General features: G+C 42.9%; 4 protein-coding genes and 1 long non-coding RNA gene across 31 annotated transcripts in view; 3 read left to right on the plus strand and 2 right to left on the minus strand.

Annotated features, from left to right (window-relative positions):
- LOC126869812 (synaptotagmin-7) overlaps positions 1–7,491 on the plus strand; it is a 23,885-nt gene extending 16,394 nt beyond the window's left edge. For 13 of the 16 annotated variants that reach the window (XM_050626851.1, XM_050626852.1, XM_050626863.1 and 10 more), the window contains 7 exons: positions 275–578; positions 669–809; positions 918–1,065; positions 1,180–1,289; positions 1,382–1,550; positions 1,639–1,851; positions 2,011–7,491. In XM_050626851.1, coding sequence (XP_050482808.1) covers positions 275–578; positions 669–809; positions 918–1,065; positions 1,180–1,289; positions 1,382–1,550; positions 1,639–1,851; positions 2,011–2,111 — 1,186 coding nt within the window. In that variant the 3' untranslated portion in view covers positions 2,112–7,491. The remainder of the gene's footprint in view (positions 1–274; positions 579–668; positions 810–917; positions 1,066–1,179; positions 1,290–1,381; positions 1,551–1,638; positions 1,852–2,010) is intronic. The other 3 variants (XM_050626853.1, XM_050626866.1, XM_050626857.1) reach the window with 1 other exon arrangement.
- LOC126869787 (dynein axonemal intermediate chain 7 homolog) lies at positions 4,592–20,170 on the minus strand. 6 transcript variants are annotated; one of them, XM_050626769.1, is made up of 14 exons: positions 11,153–11,313; positions 10,855–11,041; positions 10,627–10,767; positions 10,488–10,562; positions 10,196–10,419; positions 9,899–10,083; positions 9,480–9,776; positions 9,248–9,409; positions 8,946–9,099; positions 8,533–8,824; positions 8,332–8,427; positions 7,966–8,187; positions 7,774–7,884; positions 4,592–7,713 (listed from the first exon to the last, which is right to left on the minus strand). In XM_050626769.1, the coding sequence occupies exons 1-14, from the start codon at positions 11,311–11,313 to the stop codon at positions 7,573–7,575; spliced, it is 2,448 nt and encodes an 815-aa protein (XP_050482726.1). In that variant the 3' UTR covers positions 4,592–7,572. The 6 variants fall into 6 exon arrangements, with proteins under 6 accessions (XP_050482726.1, XP_050482724.1, XP_050482722.1 ...); XM_050626767.1 differs by adding an exon at positions 20,023–20,170 and having other exon boundaries at positions 10,196–10,767; positions 11,153–11,818; XM_050626765.1 differs by adding an exon at positions 20,023–20,167 and having other exon boundaries at positions 10,196–10,767; positions 11,153–12,133.
- On the plus strand, positions 13,196–17,329 carry LOC126869801 (putative fatty acyl-CoA reductase CG5065). Of its 3 annotated transcripts, XM_050626811.1 has the most exons (10): positions 13,196–13,347; positions 13,468–13,689; positions 13,811–14,059; positions 14,147–14,292; positions 14,358–14,467; positions 14,545–14,737; positions 14,909–15,157; positions 15,249–15,428; positions 15,578–15,658; positions 16,110–17,329. In XM_050626811.1, the coding sequence occupies exons 1-10, from the start codon at positions 13,342–13,344 to the stop codon at positions 16,222–16,224; spliced, it is 1,551 nt and encodes a 516-aa protein (XP_050482768.1). In that variant the 5' UTR covers positions 13,196–13,341; the 3' UTR covers positions 16,225–17,329. The 3 variants fall into 3 exon arrangements, with proteins under 3 accessions (XP_050482768.1, XP_050482767.1, XP_050482769.1); XM_050626810.1 differs by having other exon boundaries at positions 13,811–14,292; XM_050626812.1 differs by having other exon boundaries at positions 13,197–13,347; positions 13,472–13,689; positions 13,811–14,292.
- Positions 16,777–21,810, plus strand: LOC126869784 (uncharacterized). Of its 5 annotated transcripts, none has more exons than XM_050626761.1 (9): positions 16,777–16,925; positions 18,155–18,757; positions 18,865–19,164; positions 19,269–20,095; positions 20,210–20,383; positions 20,453–20,693; positions 20,825–20,951; positions 21,034–21,215; positions 21,318–21,810. In XM_050626761.1, the coding sequence occupies exons 2-9, from the start codon at positions 18,206–18,208 to the stop codon at positions 21,561–21,563; spliced, it is 2,649 nt and encodes an 882-aa protein (XP_050482718.1). In that variant the 5' UTR covers positions 16,777–16,925; positions 18,155–18,205; the 3' UTR covers positions 21,564–21,810. The 5 variants fall into 5 exon arrangements, with proteins under 5 accessions (XP_050482718.1, XP_050482716.1, XP_050482717.1 ...); XM_050626759.1 differs by lacking the exon at positions 16,777–16,925 and adding an exon at positions 17,179–17,327; XM_050626760.1 differs by lacking the exon at positions 16,777–16,925 and adding an exon at positions 17,230–17,327 and having other exon boundaries at positions 18,162–18,757.
- The window catches only part of LOC126869833 (uncharacterized), a 363,746-nt gene continuing 362,666 nt past the window's right edge, over positions 20,781–21,860 (minus strand). Inside the window, exons 4-5 of the long non-coding RNA XR_007691018.1 lie at positions 21,008–21,135; positions 20,781–20,929 (exon numbers count right to left, since the gene is read on the minus strand). This is a non-coding gene — a long non-coding RNA (uncharacterized LOC126869833). The remainder of the gene's footprint in view (positions 20,930–21,007; positions 21,136–21,860) is intronic.

Consider the following 21,860-nt stretch of genomic DNA (forward strand, 5'->3'; position numbering starts at 1 on the left):
TCGCGACTGCTTTAGCTACGCAAAAATATGTAGTTGAAACTGTATGCGCTTTAGTTTTGATCCTTGTTAATAAATGCACGTGAAAGGAAATCGGGATGACGCGAGATTTTTGGCGGATGATGAAAGATGAACGAGATCGAAACGTGAACCACGGTAATGATAAGACAATTACGATGACGCAACGAGGACGAGAACGATAAAAATGAGCCAGGCGGGGTACGCGATCGGATGAAATGGTGCGATAGAGATTTGAAAAGAGGGTCGATTGCCGTAGGACAACCGATAGCCCGGCGAACAAACCAACAACATCGACTAGTGGAAGCGGAGCGGCGGGAACTAGCGGTTCGAGCGGTTTGACGACGAGCGGGGCAACCGCGGGAGCTAGCGGATCGGGGTCTGGCGTAGGAGCCGCGTCTGGTATCGGAAATGCGAACGCAGGAACGAGCGGCGCCGGGGCGAACGCGGTTTCCCTCGGCGGCACTAGTAGCGGGTCGGCCGCTGGAACGGCCGAACCTCGCACTCCCACCGCCGGAGTGCAAAACAAACAGCTGCAAAACGTCAAAGGAGATCATCCGTCGGTAGGTCGGATTTCTTCGTCGAATCTCTTTCTTCCGCCGATTTCGCGAGTCCAATCCGTATGTGTAGCTTTGAACACGTTTTCATTTCAGAAAGCGTTTCTGCAGAGCAGATCGATGTCTTTGGTGGACATGTACATCGATAATTCAGAACCCAGCGAGAATGTTGGTCAAATACACTTCAGCTTGGAATATGATTTTCAAAACACTACGCTTATCTTACGTATTATACAGGTCAGTGCTACGATACGCGAATCGTCGATATTCGGTCTACCTCCATCTACCTACCTATCGCGGCCAAAGCTATAAATGACAAATGTTACTCGGTACTTTGACTTTTAGGGTAAAGATTTGCCGGCAAAGGACTTATCCGGGACGTCCGATCCTTACGTCCGCGTAACCCTTCTGCCGGACAAGAAACACCGACTAGAGACGAAGATAAAGAGACGCACGCTAAATCCTCGATGGAACGAAACGTTTTATTTCGAAGGTAAGCATCGATCCGAGATGCGTTCCAGGCAAACTGCACCGCATGCACAGATGCACACTACGATTACACGTTTCAAAAAGGATTACGTCGCGTTATATTACGTTCTTTGCGTAGGTTTCCCGATTCAAAAATTACAAAGCAGAGTGTTGCATTTACACGTGTTCGACTATGATCGATTTTCCAGGGACGATTCTATCGGAGAAATGTTTCTTCCGCTATGTCAGGTAATTTTCATGATCAATCCGTGGTCTTCAGCGATGGTTCGATGGTTTGAGTGGTATCGAGTCGCGATATAACGATGAACGATTCTCGGTAGGTTGACTTTTCGGACAAACCGTCATTTTGGAAAGCCCTGAAACCACCGGCGAAGGATAAGTGCGGCGAATTATTGTGTTCTTTGTGTTATCATCCGAGCAATTCCGTACTCACTTTGACGCTTTTGAAAGCGAGAAACTTGAAAGCAAAAGATATTAACGGAAAATCAGGTGAGCGATTCGATATTTTGAGATCGCGGTCAGGCTACGACGCTTAATTTTTTCTTTTCCCTTTTCTCCACTCTGCTCTTGCGTTTAGATCCATATGTAAAAGTATGGTTGCAATTCGGCGACAAGAGGATCGAAAAACGGAAGACACCCATATTTAAATGTACTCTGAATCCAGTATTCAACGAAGCATTTTCTTTTAATGTACCATGGGAAAAGATTCGAGAATGTTCGTTGGACGTAATGGTGATGGACTTCGATAACATCGGTCGAAACGAGTTGATCGGACGGATTCAACTTGCAGGTACAGTATTTTTCGATAATTCGCTCAATGCAAGCGTCACTATGTCACTGTCACTGTTACTGTCACAATCGTATCATCACCAGCGTTGCCGGTCTCTTTATGCATCTATGCGCGCGTAGAACTATCGGATAACGTTGTTGTTCGTTGGTAAAATTTCAGGAAAAAACGGCAGTGGAGCGAGCGAAACGAAACACTGGCAAGATATGATTACGAAGCCGCGGCAAACGATCGTACAATGGCATCGACTAAAGCCAGAGTAAAGGTTTGAACGTATCTGGTGCTACTTGTATACGTTACGAGCACATTGGAAATCGTCGATCAAACCTAGACCTGTAACATCGAGAGTATCTTCCGAATTCTCGAGCCCCTTTAACTTTGCCACTATTTCTTTTCTTTACCTTTCTCTTTTTTTCATTTTCCGCTGTCTCTTTGTTTCCTTCTTCTCTTATATATCCTCTTCCCGTTTTTTATTTTCCACTTCGCATAAAATCGATCAAAATCTACCGAGATCTTTGGTACGATTTCGAGGTGCCTGTTGATTTCGATTCACGCACTTTTTGCAGTTGAGTATCGTGTCGAATCGAAAGTGACAGACATTCTGTCGGCTTACCCATACAAATATAGTTCACTACGTGGCGTTCCGTTTGGTTTCATGCGACGACGTTCTTCTGCATAGAAAAGTAAGGAGGAGATCAACGGTGTACTAGCTTCTTTATTTTCCCTCGATTGCTCTATCGGTTGGCTGGAAATGGGAAAGAGAACGGAGGAAAGGTCGAGCGTCCATATCGAGCGAAAGATTCCCCTTTCCCCCAGGATACTTATGAGCAGAAACTGTTTCTGTACGTTGCGTTACGATCGAACCATTTTCTCCGGCGCAACGTCGATATTTCCTGTCGGTTAGTTCTTTGTCCTCCTTTTTCTTCATGCACGACAACGATTCACGACGAATATATATCCGTATTCAACTCCCTCGCGCGAACGATAACGAGCTCGTTCTCACGCGAGATCGTGTGCCGCGATGTTTGAACATACCGATATACGTTTCGAGCGAACGACGAGACGCCCGAAACAGCGACCGATCGATATTACTTTTGCGACTCTATTGACATTTAACATCGAACATTATTTTTATGAGTGTTTTGCACGAGTAAGTACGTACCGAGTACGTAATACCGTTGCTTCGAAATACGTTGATGCGATTCAGCGTCAACCTCGTCCCTGTTTCCCGTATATTCAACCCCGGTGTCTTTCGATTCTACCATCAGATATCAAAGCGTTACGACAAAGAGAAGAAATGTTTGCTCGTCTACCAATCTTCAAAAAATTTCCCTTTATTGCGCGATTTCTGTTTCATCCCTTTGCCTCGATTTCGTGATTTCTCATTTTCGCGTCGGCCGTTAAACTCAATAGATTAGCATCTTGTCCATCGTTGACCGAAGGTAGAACCAAACTCGGTCATCTTCTTTCCCCTTTAGTCGCGTTCCCACGATTATCCTACGTTTCGACCGTTCCGATTATTTCGAAACCTCTATGTGTCAAAAACAAGGTCGCGCTCTTTTTCTTCCAATTTTTTCTTCTCCCTTCTCATTTCTGTTTCTTTTCCCTTCGTTATATCCGTTGGTTATTTGGTAGCGTGCAATTGCTCATCGCGTACGTGTACGAATGATCGAAACGGGGGAACACCGGAATATAATATTGAATTCTTATAAGTAGAAACCATAAAGCAGCGATATTTTTGACGGAATTTTTGTATCGACCTAGTCGGAAATCTTTTGAAAGCGATAAAAATTGTGATCGGTGTTACACCTTGAATTAATCTTAAGCGTTACATTCGATAGTTTGCTGTTGTTGACGATAACACGTAGAGATATCCCCGAGATAAAATTGGGACGACGATTTGCAGGTTTTGCATACATTATACATACATACATACGTATATTCGCATTCGAAAAGTGTGCGTGTACATGTGCGTTTGCATATACGTGGCGTATCTGTGTGCGCAACTGCGTTCATCTCGGTATATGTGTAGAGTCGAATGTGCAGTGCGTCGTAAAACGAAAGCAAAACACCGACAGTGGTAGTGAATATGTAGTTGTTGGCAAAGCGAGGGGCGTCGCGTAGCGTGTTTAGCGTAGTGCTTTTACGTTACAAGCGTAGATGCGATTTGCGGCTCGAAAACGTCGTACTCGATGTCGCGGCAAACACATGCTCCGAGCAGCGTGGTCGACGAATATTTTTACATTCAGTGGTTTTACAATCTAACGAATAGCTAGATAGTCGAGTGTGAATAAATACCGAGCTGCTTCTTAAATGAGCTACGTACCACGCCAGCGAGATCGAGCGACGATTTTGCACGCGACGCGGGTACATCCGATTCCTCTCTCGCGTACGTGTCAATCTCGTCTAATTTTACATCGATCTTGTTCGATCGCACGCACGCACGAACGTACGTAAGTATGTACGTACTTACGCATGCATGCACGTATACACGCGCGCACGCACTCATGCACGCAGGACCGCATACATATACACGAACGCATACACCTGCATATGAAGTAGGTCGAACATTTGCACGCATACGCATCGCACATGTGTGTACACCTAATTATCGAGTAGCACAAAAACCAGTTAGACTAACGTTTGTATATCGTAGCCTGTGTATTATACCGTTACGCAACCGTTGAAATGCAAAATGCAAAATGCAACACGAAACATTACAATTTCGCATAAACCTGTTAGAAAAAAGAAAAAAGAAAAAAAAAGGAAAGAGAGAAAAGGAAAAAAGTAAGAAAAGAGAGAAATGCGCTAAAACGACTCGTTCGACTCCTGTTCGACTCTTTCGAGTCGGAGTCCGAGCTAACGTTTGCACCAGAGGAGTGTCACATGCACCAGATCCATAGCGTTTAGTCGTTAAGCGAACGCGTTCGCAGCGCGTTTATAAATATTATACGTTCGTATGTCGCTCGATCGCGTTTGGTCGATCGTGATGGAACGCCTGTTGGCGCGATTACGCGCGCTCAGATAGAAAATTAGCCCCATAATCGGAGAAAAAGTGCCAAAAGTAAACGCGAACGACGGATCGAAGGTGTCTCCCAGCCCTCGAGCGTTTCTTCTCCCTATTTTATTTTCCGATTTTCTCGTTTGCTCCAACGCGCCGCGATCGTTCGGAATTTCGAGCGATCCCGGTCGATGGAGCTTTCGCGAAACTCGCGCGACAGCAACAACGATCGGCGGCCGGTGTCAGTGGAAACCGAGTTAGCCGAAGCAACGGACGGATTATCTCTACCGTATACTCTTCTCGCGTGGATGAAGATCATTCACGTGTGGCGCCAGAGATTCGTTGTTCGAGCGATCGATCGTTCATGTTTGGTATTTAATCTGTGTTTTCTCACGCAGATGGAACGCGCGCTAATTCTAAAACCTATTTTAGAGAGTCAAACGAATCGTCGACATACATTGCGTAGTGTATACAAACTAAGTACGCGTTAATTCGAACTGGATGCGAATTGGGCCTTATACCATGGATTACCTCAATCGTAAGCAGCTTGCGAGTCAAGTTCCAGTTTGCGATAACGATAGAACGAGCGTTAATAGGATTTTAGAGCGATCCCGCGCGAGAATGGCTCGCTACTCGATGTCGATCAGCGTAATCCAGTCGATACTTATTCAGGTTCGATCATAGTCGGTATTTTATCGCCTATCCGTATTACCTCTCTGTTCTCGACACGATTCACCCTGCTGTAACTCGCGCGAAGTGGCGAGTCGAGAAGTGCAAGTTGTTGGCCTCTGCGTCGGATCGAGAGCGAGCCGACACGCGGGACTCATTTGACACGGCGTACGACGCACCGCGTCAAACGATATTACTGTCTCGTTTTCTTCTTGGTCTTTCGTTCGATCGGTAACATCGTGAAAAGGGAAGGCAGGTCGCCTCCTCTAGTTGTTTTCTGATTCGCAAATTTATCGAAAGTTGAACTTTACGCATCGACCATTTCATCATCGACTACTACAAGTCTTTAATCTTGAGATTGATAAACGCTCATCGCGTAGTTCAGGCATAACTTGACGAAGAAACAACGTAGTCGGGTGGTCATAATGCAAGTACACCTACTTAAAGGAGAAGCATCGTCGAGCTTGTAAACAAAAAGTTTCGAACGAAGGTAAAAGAAGAAAAGAGGTAATGGAAAAAGTTATGCTGGAATAGCTGGCGAGCCGGATGCTGATGTGTTTGAGAATATAGAAAGGTTAATAAGCAAGTAGGGAACGTCGCAGACGCTAGATTCGCGATCGTCCGAATCGGAATGGAAAAGAAAAGTGGAAAAAAAAGATTATCGTGACAGCGTTATCGTTTGACATATTGCGCGCGACTATGAGTATACATATCGTACGCGTGCAAACGATACATAGGACGAACAGGGTTCCGTCGATCGGTGGAGGAAGAAGTAAGCGCAAACGAACTCAACGGAAGCAAAAGAGGAAAGAGAAGATAAGATGGGTGCGAAAGAGGACGACCGAACGAACAAACGGAGAAACGAACGGACGAAGGAAAGAACGAACGAACGAAGGAACAAAGGAACGAATGGATGAATGAACGGACGAATGAATGGACGAACGACTGAATGAACAGACGAACGAAGGGACGAACGAACGGACAAAGGAATGAATGAACGGACGAACACATGAATACATGAGCGGGCGAATGAACGAAGGGGCGAAAGAAATTTCTGCGATCGATCGTGTTCGGTTGTGTACCGAAGTGAAGACTGCTCGCCACGCGTGTCCGGCCCTCGCAGCGCGCAACACTATACATATATTTTTTAGCTTCCTATTGCGTATGCACGTAATGTTTGTTCTAAAAATCAAGAGAAGAATTAAACTGCAAGTTGGGAAGGTGTATCCATCTGTACAGGTGGGTGGGGTGGAAGGAAACATCGATTCGAAGAAATAAGTTGTATTTTTCGACAAAGACTAGAAAAAGACGGACGAAGGGAAAACGGAACGAACGAGCCCCGTTCGAAAAGTAATAGCGTTTTCGATTGACGATATCGATAGACAAACAAACAAACAAACAAACAAACAAGCAAGCAAGCACATATACATACACACAAATACACAAACCGTTCGTTGTCGGAAACCTCGACTGACTAGGCCCACGTAGTCAAATCCGCAGTAAAGGACTCTGTCAGTCGTACAGATTTAACGCTTCCTTGTCATATCATTTCCTCGTCGTTGTGTATCGCCTGTTATACACTTTATCGATCTGATCCGTGCGCGCACGCACACTCAACCACCCACCCACCCACACACGCACACGCACACACATTTTGCTCCACATCTTGCCCTTCGTCCCGAGCATTCCAGCAACCGACTCGGTCGCACAATCTCTACCTTACATCATTCTGCTACCTCATTCTCTTTCATTCGACCCTCGACCCAACGACGAAGCGCATCGATTAACTCTTTATCGCTTAACTATAAGCTCGATATCGCTGTGTGTTTCCTTCGAGTCGAAATATCGTTTTACAAACTGATATATCGTTGACAAACTGATCGAACGGAGGCGTTTATTATTTCCTGAATATCGCTTGATGCTCGACATAACGTTGTATATCCGAATAAAGAGAATTTCGTTTGGGAAACGAACTCTCGTCATCCAATCTTATTGCCCTTCTTCCATTTTCGATGCACCGACAGCCAAGTGTCCTTATTTGCAGCTCGATCGAGTTAAGAGGACATGCTGATAACGTTGGTACGTTCGAGAAGTTGAGTAACCGTCGACGCTAATTTATACGACATCTGTTCCGTCAGTAGTCGAGTCTTGATCCCAGCGGTGTTTAACGCCAATTGATAAAGGTCGGCGTAAAACTAAAAAACAAAAGAAAAGAAAGAAGAAAAAGGAGAAGAAAAAGGATCGTTTTTCTTTACCTTGATGTCTTCGACGTCATCGAGTGGTAAGTCGGAGAATTCGGAACTGACCTCGGTACACCGTATGCGCATTGTCCGCGAAGATGTTACCAAGACCGTCAGGTTCGTACGCTAAATGGTAAAGTTCAGTAAAATAAGATTAAGTATATATTTTGAAAATAATTAACCGAAGGCTATTTGTTGGCGCGTTACCTGTTTTGCCACGCAACCGTGTACCTCTTTAAATTGCAAAACTATTTCTCGAAAGCTGCGAGACGCGTTCCATCGTGACCAAGAAAAAATATAGGAGGTAGACAATAGAGCCATGCACTCTCTCAAGTGTTTCTCAGCGATCGGGTGTTTGATCGAGAGTCCTTTTAAATAGCTGGCAGCGTCCCGTTCCGGAAAGAGGTCGCAACCAACTTGTTGCAATCGCTGCAAGTTGCGCTAGTTTACGCTTTACCGCTAGTACTCTTTGTAAACGACTCGAGCATCGCGAAATATGTACAATTTACACGACCGGACAAAAGCAGAGGAACAAAAGGGTAAAAAGTTGAAAGACGAATTACACGTAGTTACCTCGATCAAACATTCCAATTCGAAATATTCACCGATAATTTCCTTAATCGGTGTAGACGCGGCACCGGTAAGTGAGTTCAAACAAACTCGATCTTCCTACGAATGAAAAGGAAACCTAATTATTCGTCAAGAAATAAAAAATCTTTTTTGAATTCTGTATGAATACAGGATCCCAGGTTAAGAAAATGCTATAATACTCGCCCTGACAACGAACTCGGCTTGAATCGTGGCAGCTGTAATGCTGAGAACCACCCCGGCATGTTCTCGTCCGCTTTTTCCCATTTCCGGTTTCAATTCCCAACTTTGAAACGGAAGATTCGCGTATTTGTAGCCAGCTAATCCATGAATTCCTAATCTTCCGGTACGAAACGTGATCGTTTGTTTCTCTTCGTTGAATTTAACATCGTGTACGTGTTTCGTTGACCACATTTCTTTCTCTGGTAACCAATGGGCGACCACCGGTGGTTCGAACCAGAACACCGAATCAGGCAGCCTGTACAGGCGCAACAGAGATGCGAGCAGCAATCAACAGGAAATGAAGAGGGAAATTCAAATCAACAAAAAGGAAAGTAAAATTCGTAAAGAATAAGATTGACGTATTGATGTAAACCGACTTGAGTGTAAGCAAGACGAGCGCATCCATCGCTAGTTCCAGAGCTTTCATTTCAGCTTCGATGACTTCCGGCGTTCTCTCGGACTCCAGTGGTGCCTTAGGTGTCTCGTATGATCTAAGAAACGGTACGAATTTCGGCTCCTTCGGTAATTCAACTGTAACGAAAGTGCTTAAGTGATAACTGGTTCGGTTTCGGTGGTCGTTTCAATGACGCGATTCGTAATCGAGGTGTTTGCGAACGATAAACACATAATCAATAATGCGAATTATGGCCATCTGGAAGGTAACCCAAATGGTACTCACGAGTAGTTAAATAAGTCTCTTTTCCGAGATCTTTTGGTTGTGGCGGTTGGTAGAGGAGATCTACGCGAAATACTCCACCGAGGATCCTATATTTTCGCAAATTCACTTCTGTATTTTCGCATCGAGTAAAGAGTAACTTTCTGCTTTCCGACATTGCTTCCTCTGTGAAAAAAACATTTCCCGTGCGACACGATATGACATCGACCATTGGAAAATCGGACGACGATTTTACCTTCTCTCTGACCAAGTATCTCGTTCGGGGTCGGCAAATAGGGTAATAGCTCCGTTTTCGAAGGCAACACCGAGGCCAACGTGGATTCGAATTCCGACTGGTAATCTTTCGCCGAATGTGCTTTTTTCTCCTTTTTACCTCGTTTCCTTTTCTTATCCAGCCGCGGTGAAACCGGAGGATATTCCATTCTTTCCAGTATCGCTTTCTTTTCCTCTAGACGTAAACGTCGTCCTTCCGCTTGCTCTTCGCGTAATCGAACCTTTTCTTCGTACTCTCTTGTCGAGTATTCCAGAAGATCTATAAAATAAAACACAATGTAGATGTAGATGTAGAGGATGATGGAATTTGTTGAGGTAGTTGCGCCAAATTCCCGCTCACGAGCGAACGCATCGAAAACTGTGTAGAGAAGCATAACGTACCTAACGATGGATTCCACAGATCGAACAAATTTTCTGGTAGTTGGGGCATGCGATAGGAATGAGCTTCGATCGAGTAATGATCGTAAGCAAGCCAAAGACCTCTAATCGCCATACGATGGCAGTCCAAATCGCTCGGCATCTTAATCGTCAGTTTCATTTCTTCGAATTCTATTTCGATCGACTTTCTGCAATTTGAAACGCGTAACGATCAAACTCGATCAGTATATTATGTTAACGGTACTAGAAGAATGTAATAAAACATATCGGTAGATTGGCGCAGCAAGATCGAAAGGGTACCCGTGTGTGATTAACGACGATCGTTCTATATCCCCTCCTTGTCGTTTCAGTCCTATCGGCAACGGAATAGGAGCCCAAACGCAACACACTGCTTTGTTCGTCGCACGAACGTATCTGGTAGTTTTCATGTCTTCTCTGATCATGTTAGACTCGATATTACGTAGCAATCGGTAGCACGCGAGATCTATCCACCGTTGAAGTTCCATTCGAAGCTTAGTAGCGATCTGTGGCGTTCGAAAATAAAAGTGACAATCGTTGGAAAAGAAGAGAGATTTCTTCGAGATCCACTCACCGATTCGCATTCGATCACGTATTCCTTCGAGTCGATCGTGGAGAAGCGAATAATCCGATCGATCTTGCTCAACAGCTGAAAGATAAAAGTTAATCATGAAAGTTATCGACCGATTGACCAAATTATTCTCTTTACTTACGTGTGTGATCACTCGACACTTATCCTCTATGGTATTCATACTCGGCTCTTTATCTGTCAACGGCCAGAGAAACAAGAATGTATTCATGTCGGACAACGAACCAGGATCTGGTAGACCATCGCAAGTCATGTACCGTGCCCACTAAAATACATCGATAGAAACGGGAAGAGAGACAGAGAGAGACATCATGAAATGGTGGAAATGCGTGATTTTCAACCAAGTACCAACGTTCTCTTCTTGTTTCAGGTTCAATATGTTATTCGCGTACGCTGTCCAATGTCGAGAAAGTATGACGCGTGTCTGCTTCAGCTGTCTCTGCCGGATCGTCGCTTCTTCCGCTTCCATTTCTGTTCTTCGTTTCGTGTCGTATTGTTCCAAACGAATCTCCTCTTGCATGTCTTTTATCATAAGATCCCTGCGTGATATAGCAAAGGAAAAAAGAAGAGGAGGAAGAAGAAGGGAGAGACGATGACGATGAAGTAAAAAAGTACATATTTACGTACTTCGGTTCCTTCGTCCACGTTACCTGATATCCTCCATCCGACTAATTTTATCTACATCGAAGATTCCTGCTTTCACAGCGGACTCATCTGTTTTTTCTTCCGGCGAAGCTTGGTCCTCTTTCCTTTTTTTCTGATTTTTCAGGGACGTGTCTTTGGATCGCGCTATAATTGCGGCCGCTGCCATTTTCTAAATTAATCGAGATTGAATAGAATCGAGATTGTTCGGTTTCTTTCGGGAAACGGCCACGGCGTTTGCGGCTCAACGCGTTTACTAGATCGGCTGATTTGGAATTCGAAAGTTGGTCGAACCGCGTTACGTCGCTACACCGCAGACATCAACGCGAATCAAATGATCGTCGCTTATCTCGATTTACTTTACAGCGAAATAACCTGCCATTCGCGCCATCTTTCCACCTAGAACATCGAACGTTCAACAGTACCGAATTAGATTATCGCTAACTGAAATACTATGTTTCTTCCTTACCAAGGATAAGACGTGACGTGGTGCGTCGATGGATTTCGCTCGTTGTCTTCGCGCGATGCTTTCTCTTTCTACTTCATCCTCTTCATACTCCACGTACAACTTGGATTCCGAGTCTGAATCGCGGTCATTTTCTTCATCGAAGAAATCTTGTATGCTTTTCGTCGTTTGTCGGTTATTATTCGACGATGCTTTGCCCTTCGATCCCCTGCAAAATTGACCATTTCTCTTTTACTTCTTATCTTACTCTATTTCTCCCTCTCCTTTGCGTGTATCATACACAAGCTCGACATAGGGTCGAAATGGGTACTTTTTTGCCGAATCGATACCTGTCCGAGACGATCACCTGGTCCAAGTCGAAGCTCGAACGAGTCAACAACGACGTCGTTTCGCTTTGTCGGGGAAATGACGACATCGATGTATTCAAATGGATTAGCGAGAAACCTCCGTTTCTTGTCAAACGCCGTCATGAATGTCACGATCGACAGTAACACGTCTGACAACTGCCGACTGCCGTAACCAACTACCAACGATATATGTATATGCATATATATACATGTATATACATGTGTAGGGCGCATCCTATATTTTGCTCTACATATAGCAAAAGAAAAGTAAAACGTATAGAAAAGAGACATTGAATAAGCTGCTTTCGTATTAAGTGATTATTCGTGGAAAATAGACAGCAAACGTTTTGTATTCATGATTGAATTATCGGATATTTATAAACATTGGTATGGAAGCTCGTAAGAAAATGGATATGCAGCTATCCTCACCGCATTAATTTCTGTAATAACGTTTAAGAATTTATCGTGCGAATACTTCTATCTTCGAACGTCGCGGGTATGTAGGGTGTTTTCTGTATTTCGATAAATCAAAATATCTCATAAAGGATTAGTTCCAATAAAAAAAAGTTTGAATAGAAGTTGTTTTGTTTGAAAAGGAGCATCATACTGCGCAAATTATTTTTTTTCAGGTCAAATAGTGGAAGAGATTTTGAAGTTCTTTATAATGAATATTAACTCATTTATGTCGAAAAACTATTAGTTTAGCAGATATTTTAACCGCAATCTGTTAAATTTAACGTATGGAAGACAAAGTCAACGTAACCACAAGAATACCACTTTGCATCTTTCCTTGTTTTTCATACGTTAAAATTTCACTGAAATATAACAAACAAGGAACAAAAAAACGTTTACAACTAAAACTAAACTAAATGTATATTAAGAAAACGGATCTTTAATTCCTTAATACACGTTTCACATGCTACGTTTATTTTAATAGCTACACGCTCAAAACCACGGTCTCTAACTTCAATATTCAATTTATTTGAGTCATGACAATTCATCGTTGTTCGGTGTTTTCCGAGTGCCGAACTTATAAATACAATTTAACAATGGACATATGCATATGCAAGGATTTGCCCTTTCAACCCGTATAAATTACAATGAAATCACTGTGAGGTCAATTTCAATGTCACCACTTCCTAAGGTTCCTGAGGTTTCACAATAGAATCGGTCAGTCAGTTGATCAGTCGATTGGTTCGCCGGTCAACTGATCGATTTGTAGAATCAAAATAAATGAGAAAGAAATAGAAACGAAGAAGAAGAAGAAGAAGAAGGTGGTGCCGGTAAAAAAGCAAACTGAAGAGAAACTTGGGCAGAAATTTCAACGAGGAAGAAGCAAAGGGAACCGGTTCAAGTAGCAGAGCGGAGGAAAATCACTGACACTATGCCTGTAAGTCTTTTTATCGAATAATCCCCCTTGTTTCAAGTGTCTAAATAAGTAAATAAATAACTATAATAAATAAATAAGAAGGAAAGGGTCATACGTTTCGGGGAAAACGATCGGTTTCAGACAGACGTCAATGCTAAGACCAGGTCGAAGGAACGTGCCTCGATTGCCGCGTTTTACGCTGGCCGGAATATTTTCGTGACTGGTGGCACTGGGTTTCTGGGAAAGGTGTTGATCGAGAAGCTGCTGAGATCCTGTCCCGATGTTGGAGAGATATTCATATTGATGCGACCAAAAGCCGGACTGTCGATCGACGATAGATTAAAGAAAATGCTCGAGTTGCCGGTTAGTAAGAAAACGAAACGAGTTGATGTTCGTATTTGATGCGTGCAGTAGTAAGTAATTATATACATATAATGAATATACATGCGTTCGTTGTCTCGACGAGTCTTTTTCGTGTTCGTAGCTGTTCGACAGACTGAGAAAAGAGAGGCCATCCAACTTGAAGAAGTTGATCCCGGTTCGCGGTGACACAAGCGTCGAGGGCTTGGGTTTAGGACCGGTGGAAAGACGAACGATCACCGAACGAGTTTCCGTGATTTTTCACGTAGCCGCGAACGTTCGATTCATCGAAGATCTAAGAAAGGATATATTCTCGAACGTTCGCTCGACCAGAGACGTTTGCATCCTTGCGGGAGCTATGAAAAACTTGGTGGCAAGTAGAAAACATTCTCTTTTTTATCTTAATTTAGGAAATTGTAAGAGCAACCAGCATTCTAAAAATCACTTTCGGTTGCATCAGGCATTAGTGCACGTTAGCACCGCATACGCGCATGTTGACAAGCCGGTAATCGACGAAGTTGTATATCCCGCTTTAACAGACTGGAGAAGCGCTATACGAATGATAGAATCCCTAGATGAACAGACGGTGCAAATATTTACTTCCAAGTGAGTATTTTTCTTCCGTCTTTCTATCGGGATTACATCAACAAGTGAAAATCGTTGGAACGCAGGTACTTGGGTTCGATGCCAAACACGTACACGTTCACCAAGCGACTGGCAGAGCAGGTGATAAGCGATTACTCGAAAGATTTGCCTAGCGTAATTTTTCGACCGTCGATAGGTACGTAGCGAGGTTCGTCTCATAATAAATAATAAATAATAAGTGGTAAATAATAATGCGCTCGGAAATAAAAACAGTGATATCGACGATCGAGGATCCTGTGCCTGGCTGGCTGGACAACTTCAACGGACCCGTGGGTATGATGGTCGGTGGTGGAAAGGGAATATTGCGAGTAGTTCGTTTAGAACCGAACGTAGCCGCCGATTTTCTTCCTATTGATTTAGCCATTAAAGTTATGTTGACAGCCGCGTGGAAACGAGGATTAGAAACGTATGAGAGCTAAATCGTAATTCGATCGATCGCAGTTGCGCTAACGTACACCCTTATATATATACATAAGTCTAAGCTGTCGCGTTAAATTTTGGTAGTAACATTTAGTACTTAGTACAGCTGGTAGTACCAAGTACTAACATTTACTTGAAAACGCTCACGTGCATCCAGGATAACCAAGGATCCGAGCGTTTACGTCTATAACGGCAGCTCCCATCAGATCCATCGCATCACTAGCAAAGAATTGGTCACAATGGGATTGAGGCTAAACGAAGAAACGCCGCTCGAAGGAATCATCTGGTATCCCCGAACCATTTTAACGTCGAATCGTCTTCTTCATTACGTTCTGACATTGTTGACCCACGTGCTGCCAGCCTTGATCATCGACGAAACTCTTAATGCGATGGGTCGTCGACGGATGTAAGCACGTCTATATACTTGCTCTGTTCAGTTTTTCCTTTTTTCCATTTGATCTTATCAATCTTTTCGACGTCTTTTTCACTTCGATTAGGCTAATGAAAATTCACAAGACGATTTACTCCAGCATCACGCAATTGAGTATCTTTTTACACAACGAGTGGTGTTTTCACAACTCCAACATGTTGAATATTTTAACGACACAAGTGCCACCGGCAGAGCGAGAAATCTTCGGCTACGATTATCATCATTTCAACGTGGAACAATACTTTAAGTAAGCGTTAACGCTTTAAGTAACGAGTGGTACGCAAAAATAGTTTTCAATCAATATCGAATAGTTTTGCTTATCTGTGTTGTTGAGCACTATCAGGTATTCTTTTCTAATACATCTCTAATTTACTAATTTACGTTTCATTTTATTAGGAATTGTTTGATCGGAGCGAAACGTTATCTCTTAAAGGAGGATTTGACACGATTAAAACAGGCGAAACGATATTACGACAGGTAACGTTTATGATCGAGAAGACGCGTTAGGTGACTGCCCCGTTTGCCATCGTCTCACCAGCTATCGTATTACTGACGTCTTCCTCTACCTACATACGTATGTACACGTTCCTAAGGTTCGTTTGATCAATCGCGTGTCGATTTCACGTTTCCATCGATACTTACTACTACAAGCAGACGCGATGGTGGCGCCACAACGCGCAACTTTTGATCGCTTTCGTGAAACGAGAAATGGAAAACGGAAAGCAGGTTGCGGATTGCAGGTTGCGGATTGCAGATTGCGGGAAACGGAAAACCCCGTTCAGATAACGTAACCATATCGTCGCGTCAGATTAAATCCCCTCCCCTGCCCTCGTGTGTTCATACATTATGCTAATTTTGCTATTTGCTCGACTAATCTTCGACACTATTCTCTACAGGAAGTTATTTTGAATGATCGGATATTTTTTAGGATGAAGTGGTTCGATAGAATATTCAGCGCTTGGTTAATCGTGATGGCAATATGGATATTTTGCAAAGTCGGAATATTTTCGTACTTCCTTGAATCGATTCACTCTATCGTCTAACCAAGTGTCTGTGGCGAACATGTAATTGTTTCCTCGTAAATTGCAACGAACCTCGTACGATGATGCGATTGACGAAAAGGTGGGATGGAATAAGAAGAAGGAAAAAAGATGTATCGCGATATCGCCGCTTGTATCAACGAAATCAACGACAACGTTCTTGCATGAAATAAAGTAGATTGAGAAAAATATTTCTCTACGATGTTTCTTTCTTTTATAAATAATATATTTCGTTTGACTGACAATGAGTTTCGAACGAGCAGGACGCTGCGATTCTCGCTAAAAGGCGATAAACTTCGGACGTAGGAAATCCGATTACGCGCAAAGCCCGTAAAAAGGCCAATCGCATGCATAATGTAACGAGAATCTCCCCAGTTGTTTTAATTGTCTGGAAACCGCAATCGTCTCAGGTCCCGCTGCCATAACTAACCACGATTTCGTTCCCCCTCTCCTTAACCGAGATGATTTCGACCGTTTCACGAGTAAATTCCTCCTTTCGTTTCTTTACCGCTTCCACTGCCACTTTCCGTTGTCCTTGTTTACTTCGCGTTCAGTCGCGATCAGTGCACATAGAATACATACGCTTCGAAAAGGAAGAATTGCACGACGCAACGGCTAGAAATTATTTCATATTTCGGAACAAAGTGATCTATCTTCTATGGCGTTTTCTGCAACGATCGTAACGTGAATCGCAATGCAATAACGTAAGTGTCTTGATAACTCCGAGTAAAATTTTGTCTTTGTCTCTTCCTTTGTTCGTTTATTCTTTGGCGACATGCATACTGTCATCTTTGTCTTTTTCGATTAGAATTCGTACGACTATGCCAACTGGATAGTTCCCGTGTGAACCAACATGTATACGCGTCCATATGCAAATGGAGTTGAAACATCGTCATCGTCGTCGATAGTTGCGCATGCGCGTCCGCTATCGCGAAACGGACAGAAGCGTGATCAGTCGGCGGGTCGGCCAACTGGTTTAGCGCGTGTCGGTTTCTCGACGGTCAGGATCGATCGTTACGATTATTATTTCACGAGAGAAGATCGTATGTGAGGAGCGATCGGACGAAAATAGACAGGTGGGCCGACGCGAGACAATCTTTAAATAGGTGGGTAAAGTTGTGTGATTATCCGTAGATCGTGGAGTGACGAAAAGACACGATGATATCTTTCGTGGACACAACAGAGCAGTAACGGCTAAACTTCGCTTCAAGTTACCGCCGAGTGTGCTCTAACGCCCCATGTTATTTATTGAACGCTCGCAGATTTCGTGTAGCTATTTAGTCGTTTTGTAATTCAATAACGAACGCAGTGTATGCGGTGAACGCGTGAATCTCTTTTTGCCATGTTAGCCATAAACAGTTGTCATCGTTCTCACTTTTTTACGGGTGACATATTCGCGTGTTCCGATTCAACGAGGCGACTACACTCAATCGTCGAACCGGTTGCAGAACGATCGATCGATAGTGCACAATCGTGTTCGCGATCCTAGTTTATCTAGCATTTAGCATGAATAATTAGCTTTCTAAGCGATACGTTCAAAACAAATGGTAAATACGATATATTCTACGAATAGCTTTTATTTATTATATCATGAAAAGAGCTCTCTATTTGTCGTGATAATAAAAACGCAACAGTGAATATCGCCGTTTTCAGGACTCCCTTGTCAATTTTGTACCCCTTGTTATTGTTTATGCGACTTACCGTATATCGTTTATTCCTTATTTCGCGACTTTATCATATTTTCTTAACTCGTTGGACTTCCAAATAAACTAATTATTCGCGTACACAGATATTATACATTTTTGCTTTTGCAAGCGAAACAAATACGTAGAATTTTACAAATTATAATATTGCGTTACAAACATTATTTCTCTTTAGGTATAGGAGTAAATTCGCGATTATGATACGTACTGTATATCGAATTTGTTCGCAGGTAAAAGGTCATAAGGATATCTTTTCATTGAAAAGGCAAGGATCATCGAACATGACGAATATCAACGCAGTGCCTGTACCTCGGAACCAAAATACCGCATTAAATTCCACTAGTTTTCACTTGTCGAATGGGATCGAAAATGTAATCGACAAGATCGAGAATCTTCGGCTTACTCACGACACGGTCGATCAATCGAATGAAATACGCGATTTCGACGCGTATCGGACGAAACACAGCGTACGAAGAGTCCCCGGCTGTCAAACGTCGAACAATAACGACATCTACGACTGCGATCATAACCATGATAGGGAGAACGATCGAAACGATCTGATTGAACGGGGACCGATTAAATCGCAATTTTGTTCGCTGACTCGCAGTCAACCTTACTGGACGAGCGTTGAACAGCCACGGAATTTTCAAGCAAACGAAACATTTCCAATCGATTACGATAAAACCGCGGAACAAATTCTACGTGATAAAGAATGTAGTGAAAAATTGAACGCCTGTCTCGATCAATTACAAGATTTGGAGAGAACGAGCTGCACTTACGATAGTAACGCTAGAGATGAAGATAAATCGCAAGTCTATAGTTTAAGGAAGGATGTACGTACTTACGTTTGTTTTTTTAATCGAACAGGCTGTTTCTTTTTTCGAATGAAAGTTTTATCAGTTAGGTTTTTCTTTAAAAACGTTTCACATTTCATTTTCAGTTTTCTTCGACTCCATCGACGATCGTCGGGAACGCTTTAAGCGACGACTTGTTATTATTGGAGAATGTGCTATGCGGAGCTTTTCAAGCCGCCCAACACGTAACAAAGAAGAGTTTCCTTCGTTCGCAGGAAACGGTGGAAGCTTTCTTCGATACTTGTTTGACCGATGGTAATACGATCGTTTCCAGTTCTGAGAGCTGTGAATCGAATCGTACTCACTCGCCGGCTTTGCCCATTTCTACACAATCTTCGGGAAGATCGCAACCAAAGACGAATCACAGCCCAATCGGCTCTCCTCGGGTAATCGATATAGTATACGTATAAGCGTTTCTTATATGCTTAGAAAATTTCATCTGTGATCAATATTGCGATACATGCATAATCTGTTCGATGCCAATCCTTAGATCACAGTCACATCAACGTGCAGACCGGCGCAGATTTTCTCCTGTTCTTCAAGCTGTTCGCCTTCTTCTTCGAATCAGTCGTACGGTGACACATCAAGTCCGAACAGTTCGTTTACGTATCAGACAACAGCCGGTTCGCGAATCGAGGAACGATTCAAACAGGATTTCGAAAATTTCCAGTTTTGCAGGCTCGATGGCGATACTGTCGTCTCCAACACCGTAGTAAATAATATCGACGATAATGAACTGTGGTCACAAGTGATGGATGAACTAGTGAATAATTTAAACGGAGAAAAAGACAAAGTGGGAGAAACATATTTGCAGGACCCTTCGAAAGTGGAAAACGCCACGAATACGATTACCTTCCAAACCAATAACTTGCAGCAAGTCCGACACTCTTCGAATCGCGATGATATCCCCAACGAAGGTGTAACGGTTGCGAAACCTGTGTCTTGGTCCGATGTATCGTATCCTCTGGTATCACGAGCTAACATTCCTCAGAAAGATACCCAGAAGATCGAAACGACGGACAATGCTATAAATGCGCCTTTGCTTTCAAGTTACACAAAATATGATAAAAGTTACGGTACTCTAGTTAAACAACGTCCGGCAGAAACAATCAGTACGAAGGACGATATCCATCATGAGCGTAATTTCTCCCCGTTGTTTAACTCGTTTGGTGACTCCTCGCCAACCGCGGGCGCGATCATCGCTACCAATTTCAGCTTTGATGATTTTACTACGAAAAGCTTACCAACGAGTCCTAAAGACGATTATCAAATCCCAAAGATGGTTGCTTCGTTCGAAGATCATTCTCAGCAACGCTGGTGAGTCTCGTTGAAGTTTGATAAACCGCTGCATGAGATACGGTGTACCAAGAACGATGAGATGCGAAATTCAATTGTATGTGAAATTGATACTGATGTTCTTTTGTTATGCAGTTTTAGCAATTCCGATCGAAATACGATACCCTGGTCATCGTTAAATTTGCCATCTGTAAAAGCAAGCGAAAAATTGAAAGAAAAATTGGATCCGCAAGAAGTGAAGAAGGCTATGATTAGTCTGCTTAAACGGTCGGCAAAAGAACTAGCCAAACAGGACAAAGATGGAGATACGTAAGTGATTTCAAATCGATCGATTATATACTCGTGAGCTGCTTGATGTAATTGCTTTTCTTCCCACAGAAAACTGATGTGCTTGGTTGGCAACCCGAACGAACTTGTTCAAAAGATGGCCTATTTGGTACCACTCGTAGAACGTATGAGTACAATCACAGGAGCTTTAACGATTATGAACAATCGCGGCGATGATGCGCTTTACTTGGCTGCTCTGAATTGTCCACAATTTCCGTTCGTTGCTGGTTATTTAGCTGCGACTATGTTGGAAAAAGGAATCAACTTCACTCAACGATTGTATCATACTCGAGTATATTACTCTCTCTTCTTTTCTTCCCATCATTCTTATTTCTCTCCGTCATTTTTTCAATATGCAAAATGTTTTTACATAATGCCTTCCTGATTTCTCCGTTTCTTAAAATTGTTGCATCCTTGTTACAGGGGGATACACTGATACATTCGATCGCTTCACAAGGGGATTCTCATGAAGAAACTCTAGCTGAATTGTTGGCTTTGAGAACCATTCAAGGGAACCGGCTATTTGACCTATCGAAACGTAACTATGATGGTTAGTTTGGATTATAGTGTTTCTCTCTCCTTGTGAAAGAAAACAATCAGTCTTACGTTTGTTCGTGTTTCCTCGTACGTAGGTAGAACAGCGCTCCACATTGCGATCGAATCGCATATACCATTTACAAAAGGAATCACGTCATTGGGAACGATAAAACTACTGTTAAAATACGGAGCAGATCCTAGAATCAAAGAAACAAAATATGGGAACAATGCATTACATATGGCGGTTTCTTTGGATTGCGATCCTGTTCTTGTAAAGGTATTGTTTTATTCATTGAGAGTCGGTTTGTTCTACTTTTACCATAGCTATTTCTCATCTTCCCTAATCGATTTGATTTATGCGCAAACGCGCTACCAATAGTTATTACTGGATACTTGGGCTTCTGATTTGGTGAACGCCGTCAATTACAATCACGACACAGCGTTGCACGCGGTAGCAGCTATGTCGACCAACGTTTCCTTCGACAGGCAGAAGGAAGTGTGTTGGCTATTGGTTCAGGCCGGAGGCCACACGAATTTACTGAATCATGAAGGAAAAACACCGTTAGATCTTGTTTCCACGGACAGGAAGGGAGCTATCAGAGAGATTTTTCACAAGAGGTCTTAAGGACGAACGTAGCATCGCAATATTTTAATATTGCAATGTTGCTACACCGCACTCTCTCGTATCGTTTTACATATACGTATATTATCGTTCACGCATCTTATCATTCGAACTGTTTCTCTGCTACAGACCGTCTTTTATACAGTCTCCCAAATATGGATAAGAAAACAAATCAATTTCGATAACAGCAATTAGGTTGTAGAAATATCGTTATACAGATCCATGATACAAATACACAGTTGAGATGTAAGTGCTGTTTTTCTTTCAAGATTTCATAACCATCGGCTATATATATATATA

Source organism: Bombus huntii, chromosome 9 (genome assembly GCF_024542735.1).
Source record: "Bombus huntii isolate Logan2020A chromosome 9, iyBomHunt1.1, whole genome shotgun sequence".
In the NCBI taxonomy this organism is placed as follows: Eukaryota; Metazoa; Arthropoda; class Insecta; order Hymenoptera; family Apidae; genus Bombus; species Bombus huntii.

Coding starts and splice junctions, on each gene's coding strand:
- LOC126869801 (XM_050626810.1), top strand. Junction 14,738..14,908: donor TGGAAACGAGGATTAGAAAC/GTATGAGAGCTA, acceptor ACGTGCATCCAG/GATAACCAAGGATCCGAGCG. Junction 15,158..15,248: donor GCGATGGGTCGTCGACGGAT/GTAAGCACGTCT, acceptor CACTTCGATTAG/GCTAATGAAAATTCACAAGA.
- LOC126869787 (XM_050626767.1), bottom strand. CDS start 11,313: ATGGCAGCGGCCGCAATTATAGCGCGATCCAAAGACACGTCCCTGAAA. Junction 10,768..10,854: donor ACCTGAAACAAGAAGAGAAC/GTTGGTACTTGG, acceptor GATGTATTTTAG/TGGGCACGGTACATGACTTG. Junction 9,100..9,247: donor AGAGACTTATTTAACTACTC/GTGAGTACCATT, acceptor CTTTCGTTACAG/TTGAATTACCGAAGGAGCCG.
- LOC126869784 (XM_050626757.1), top strand. CDS start 18,122: ATGATACGTACTGTATATCGAATTTGTTCGCAGGTAAAAGGTCATAAG. Junction 18,758..18,864: donor TCTATAGTTTAAGGAAGGAT/GTACGTACTTAC, acceptor TTTCATTTTCAG/TTTTCTTCGACTCCATCGAC. Junction 20,952..21,033: donor ATCGAAACGTAACTATGATG/GTTAGTTTGGAT, acceptor CCTCGTACGTAG/GTAGAACAGCGCTCCACATT.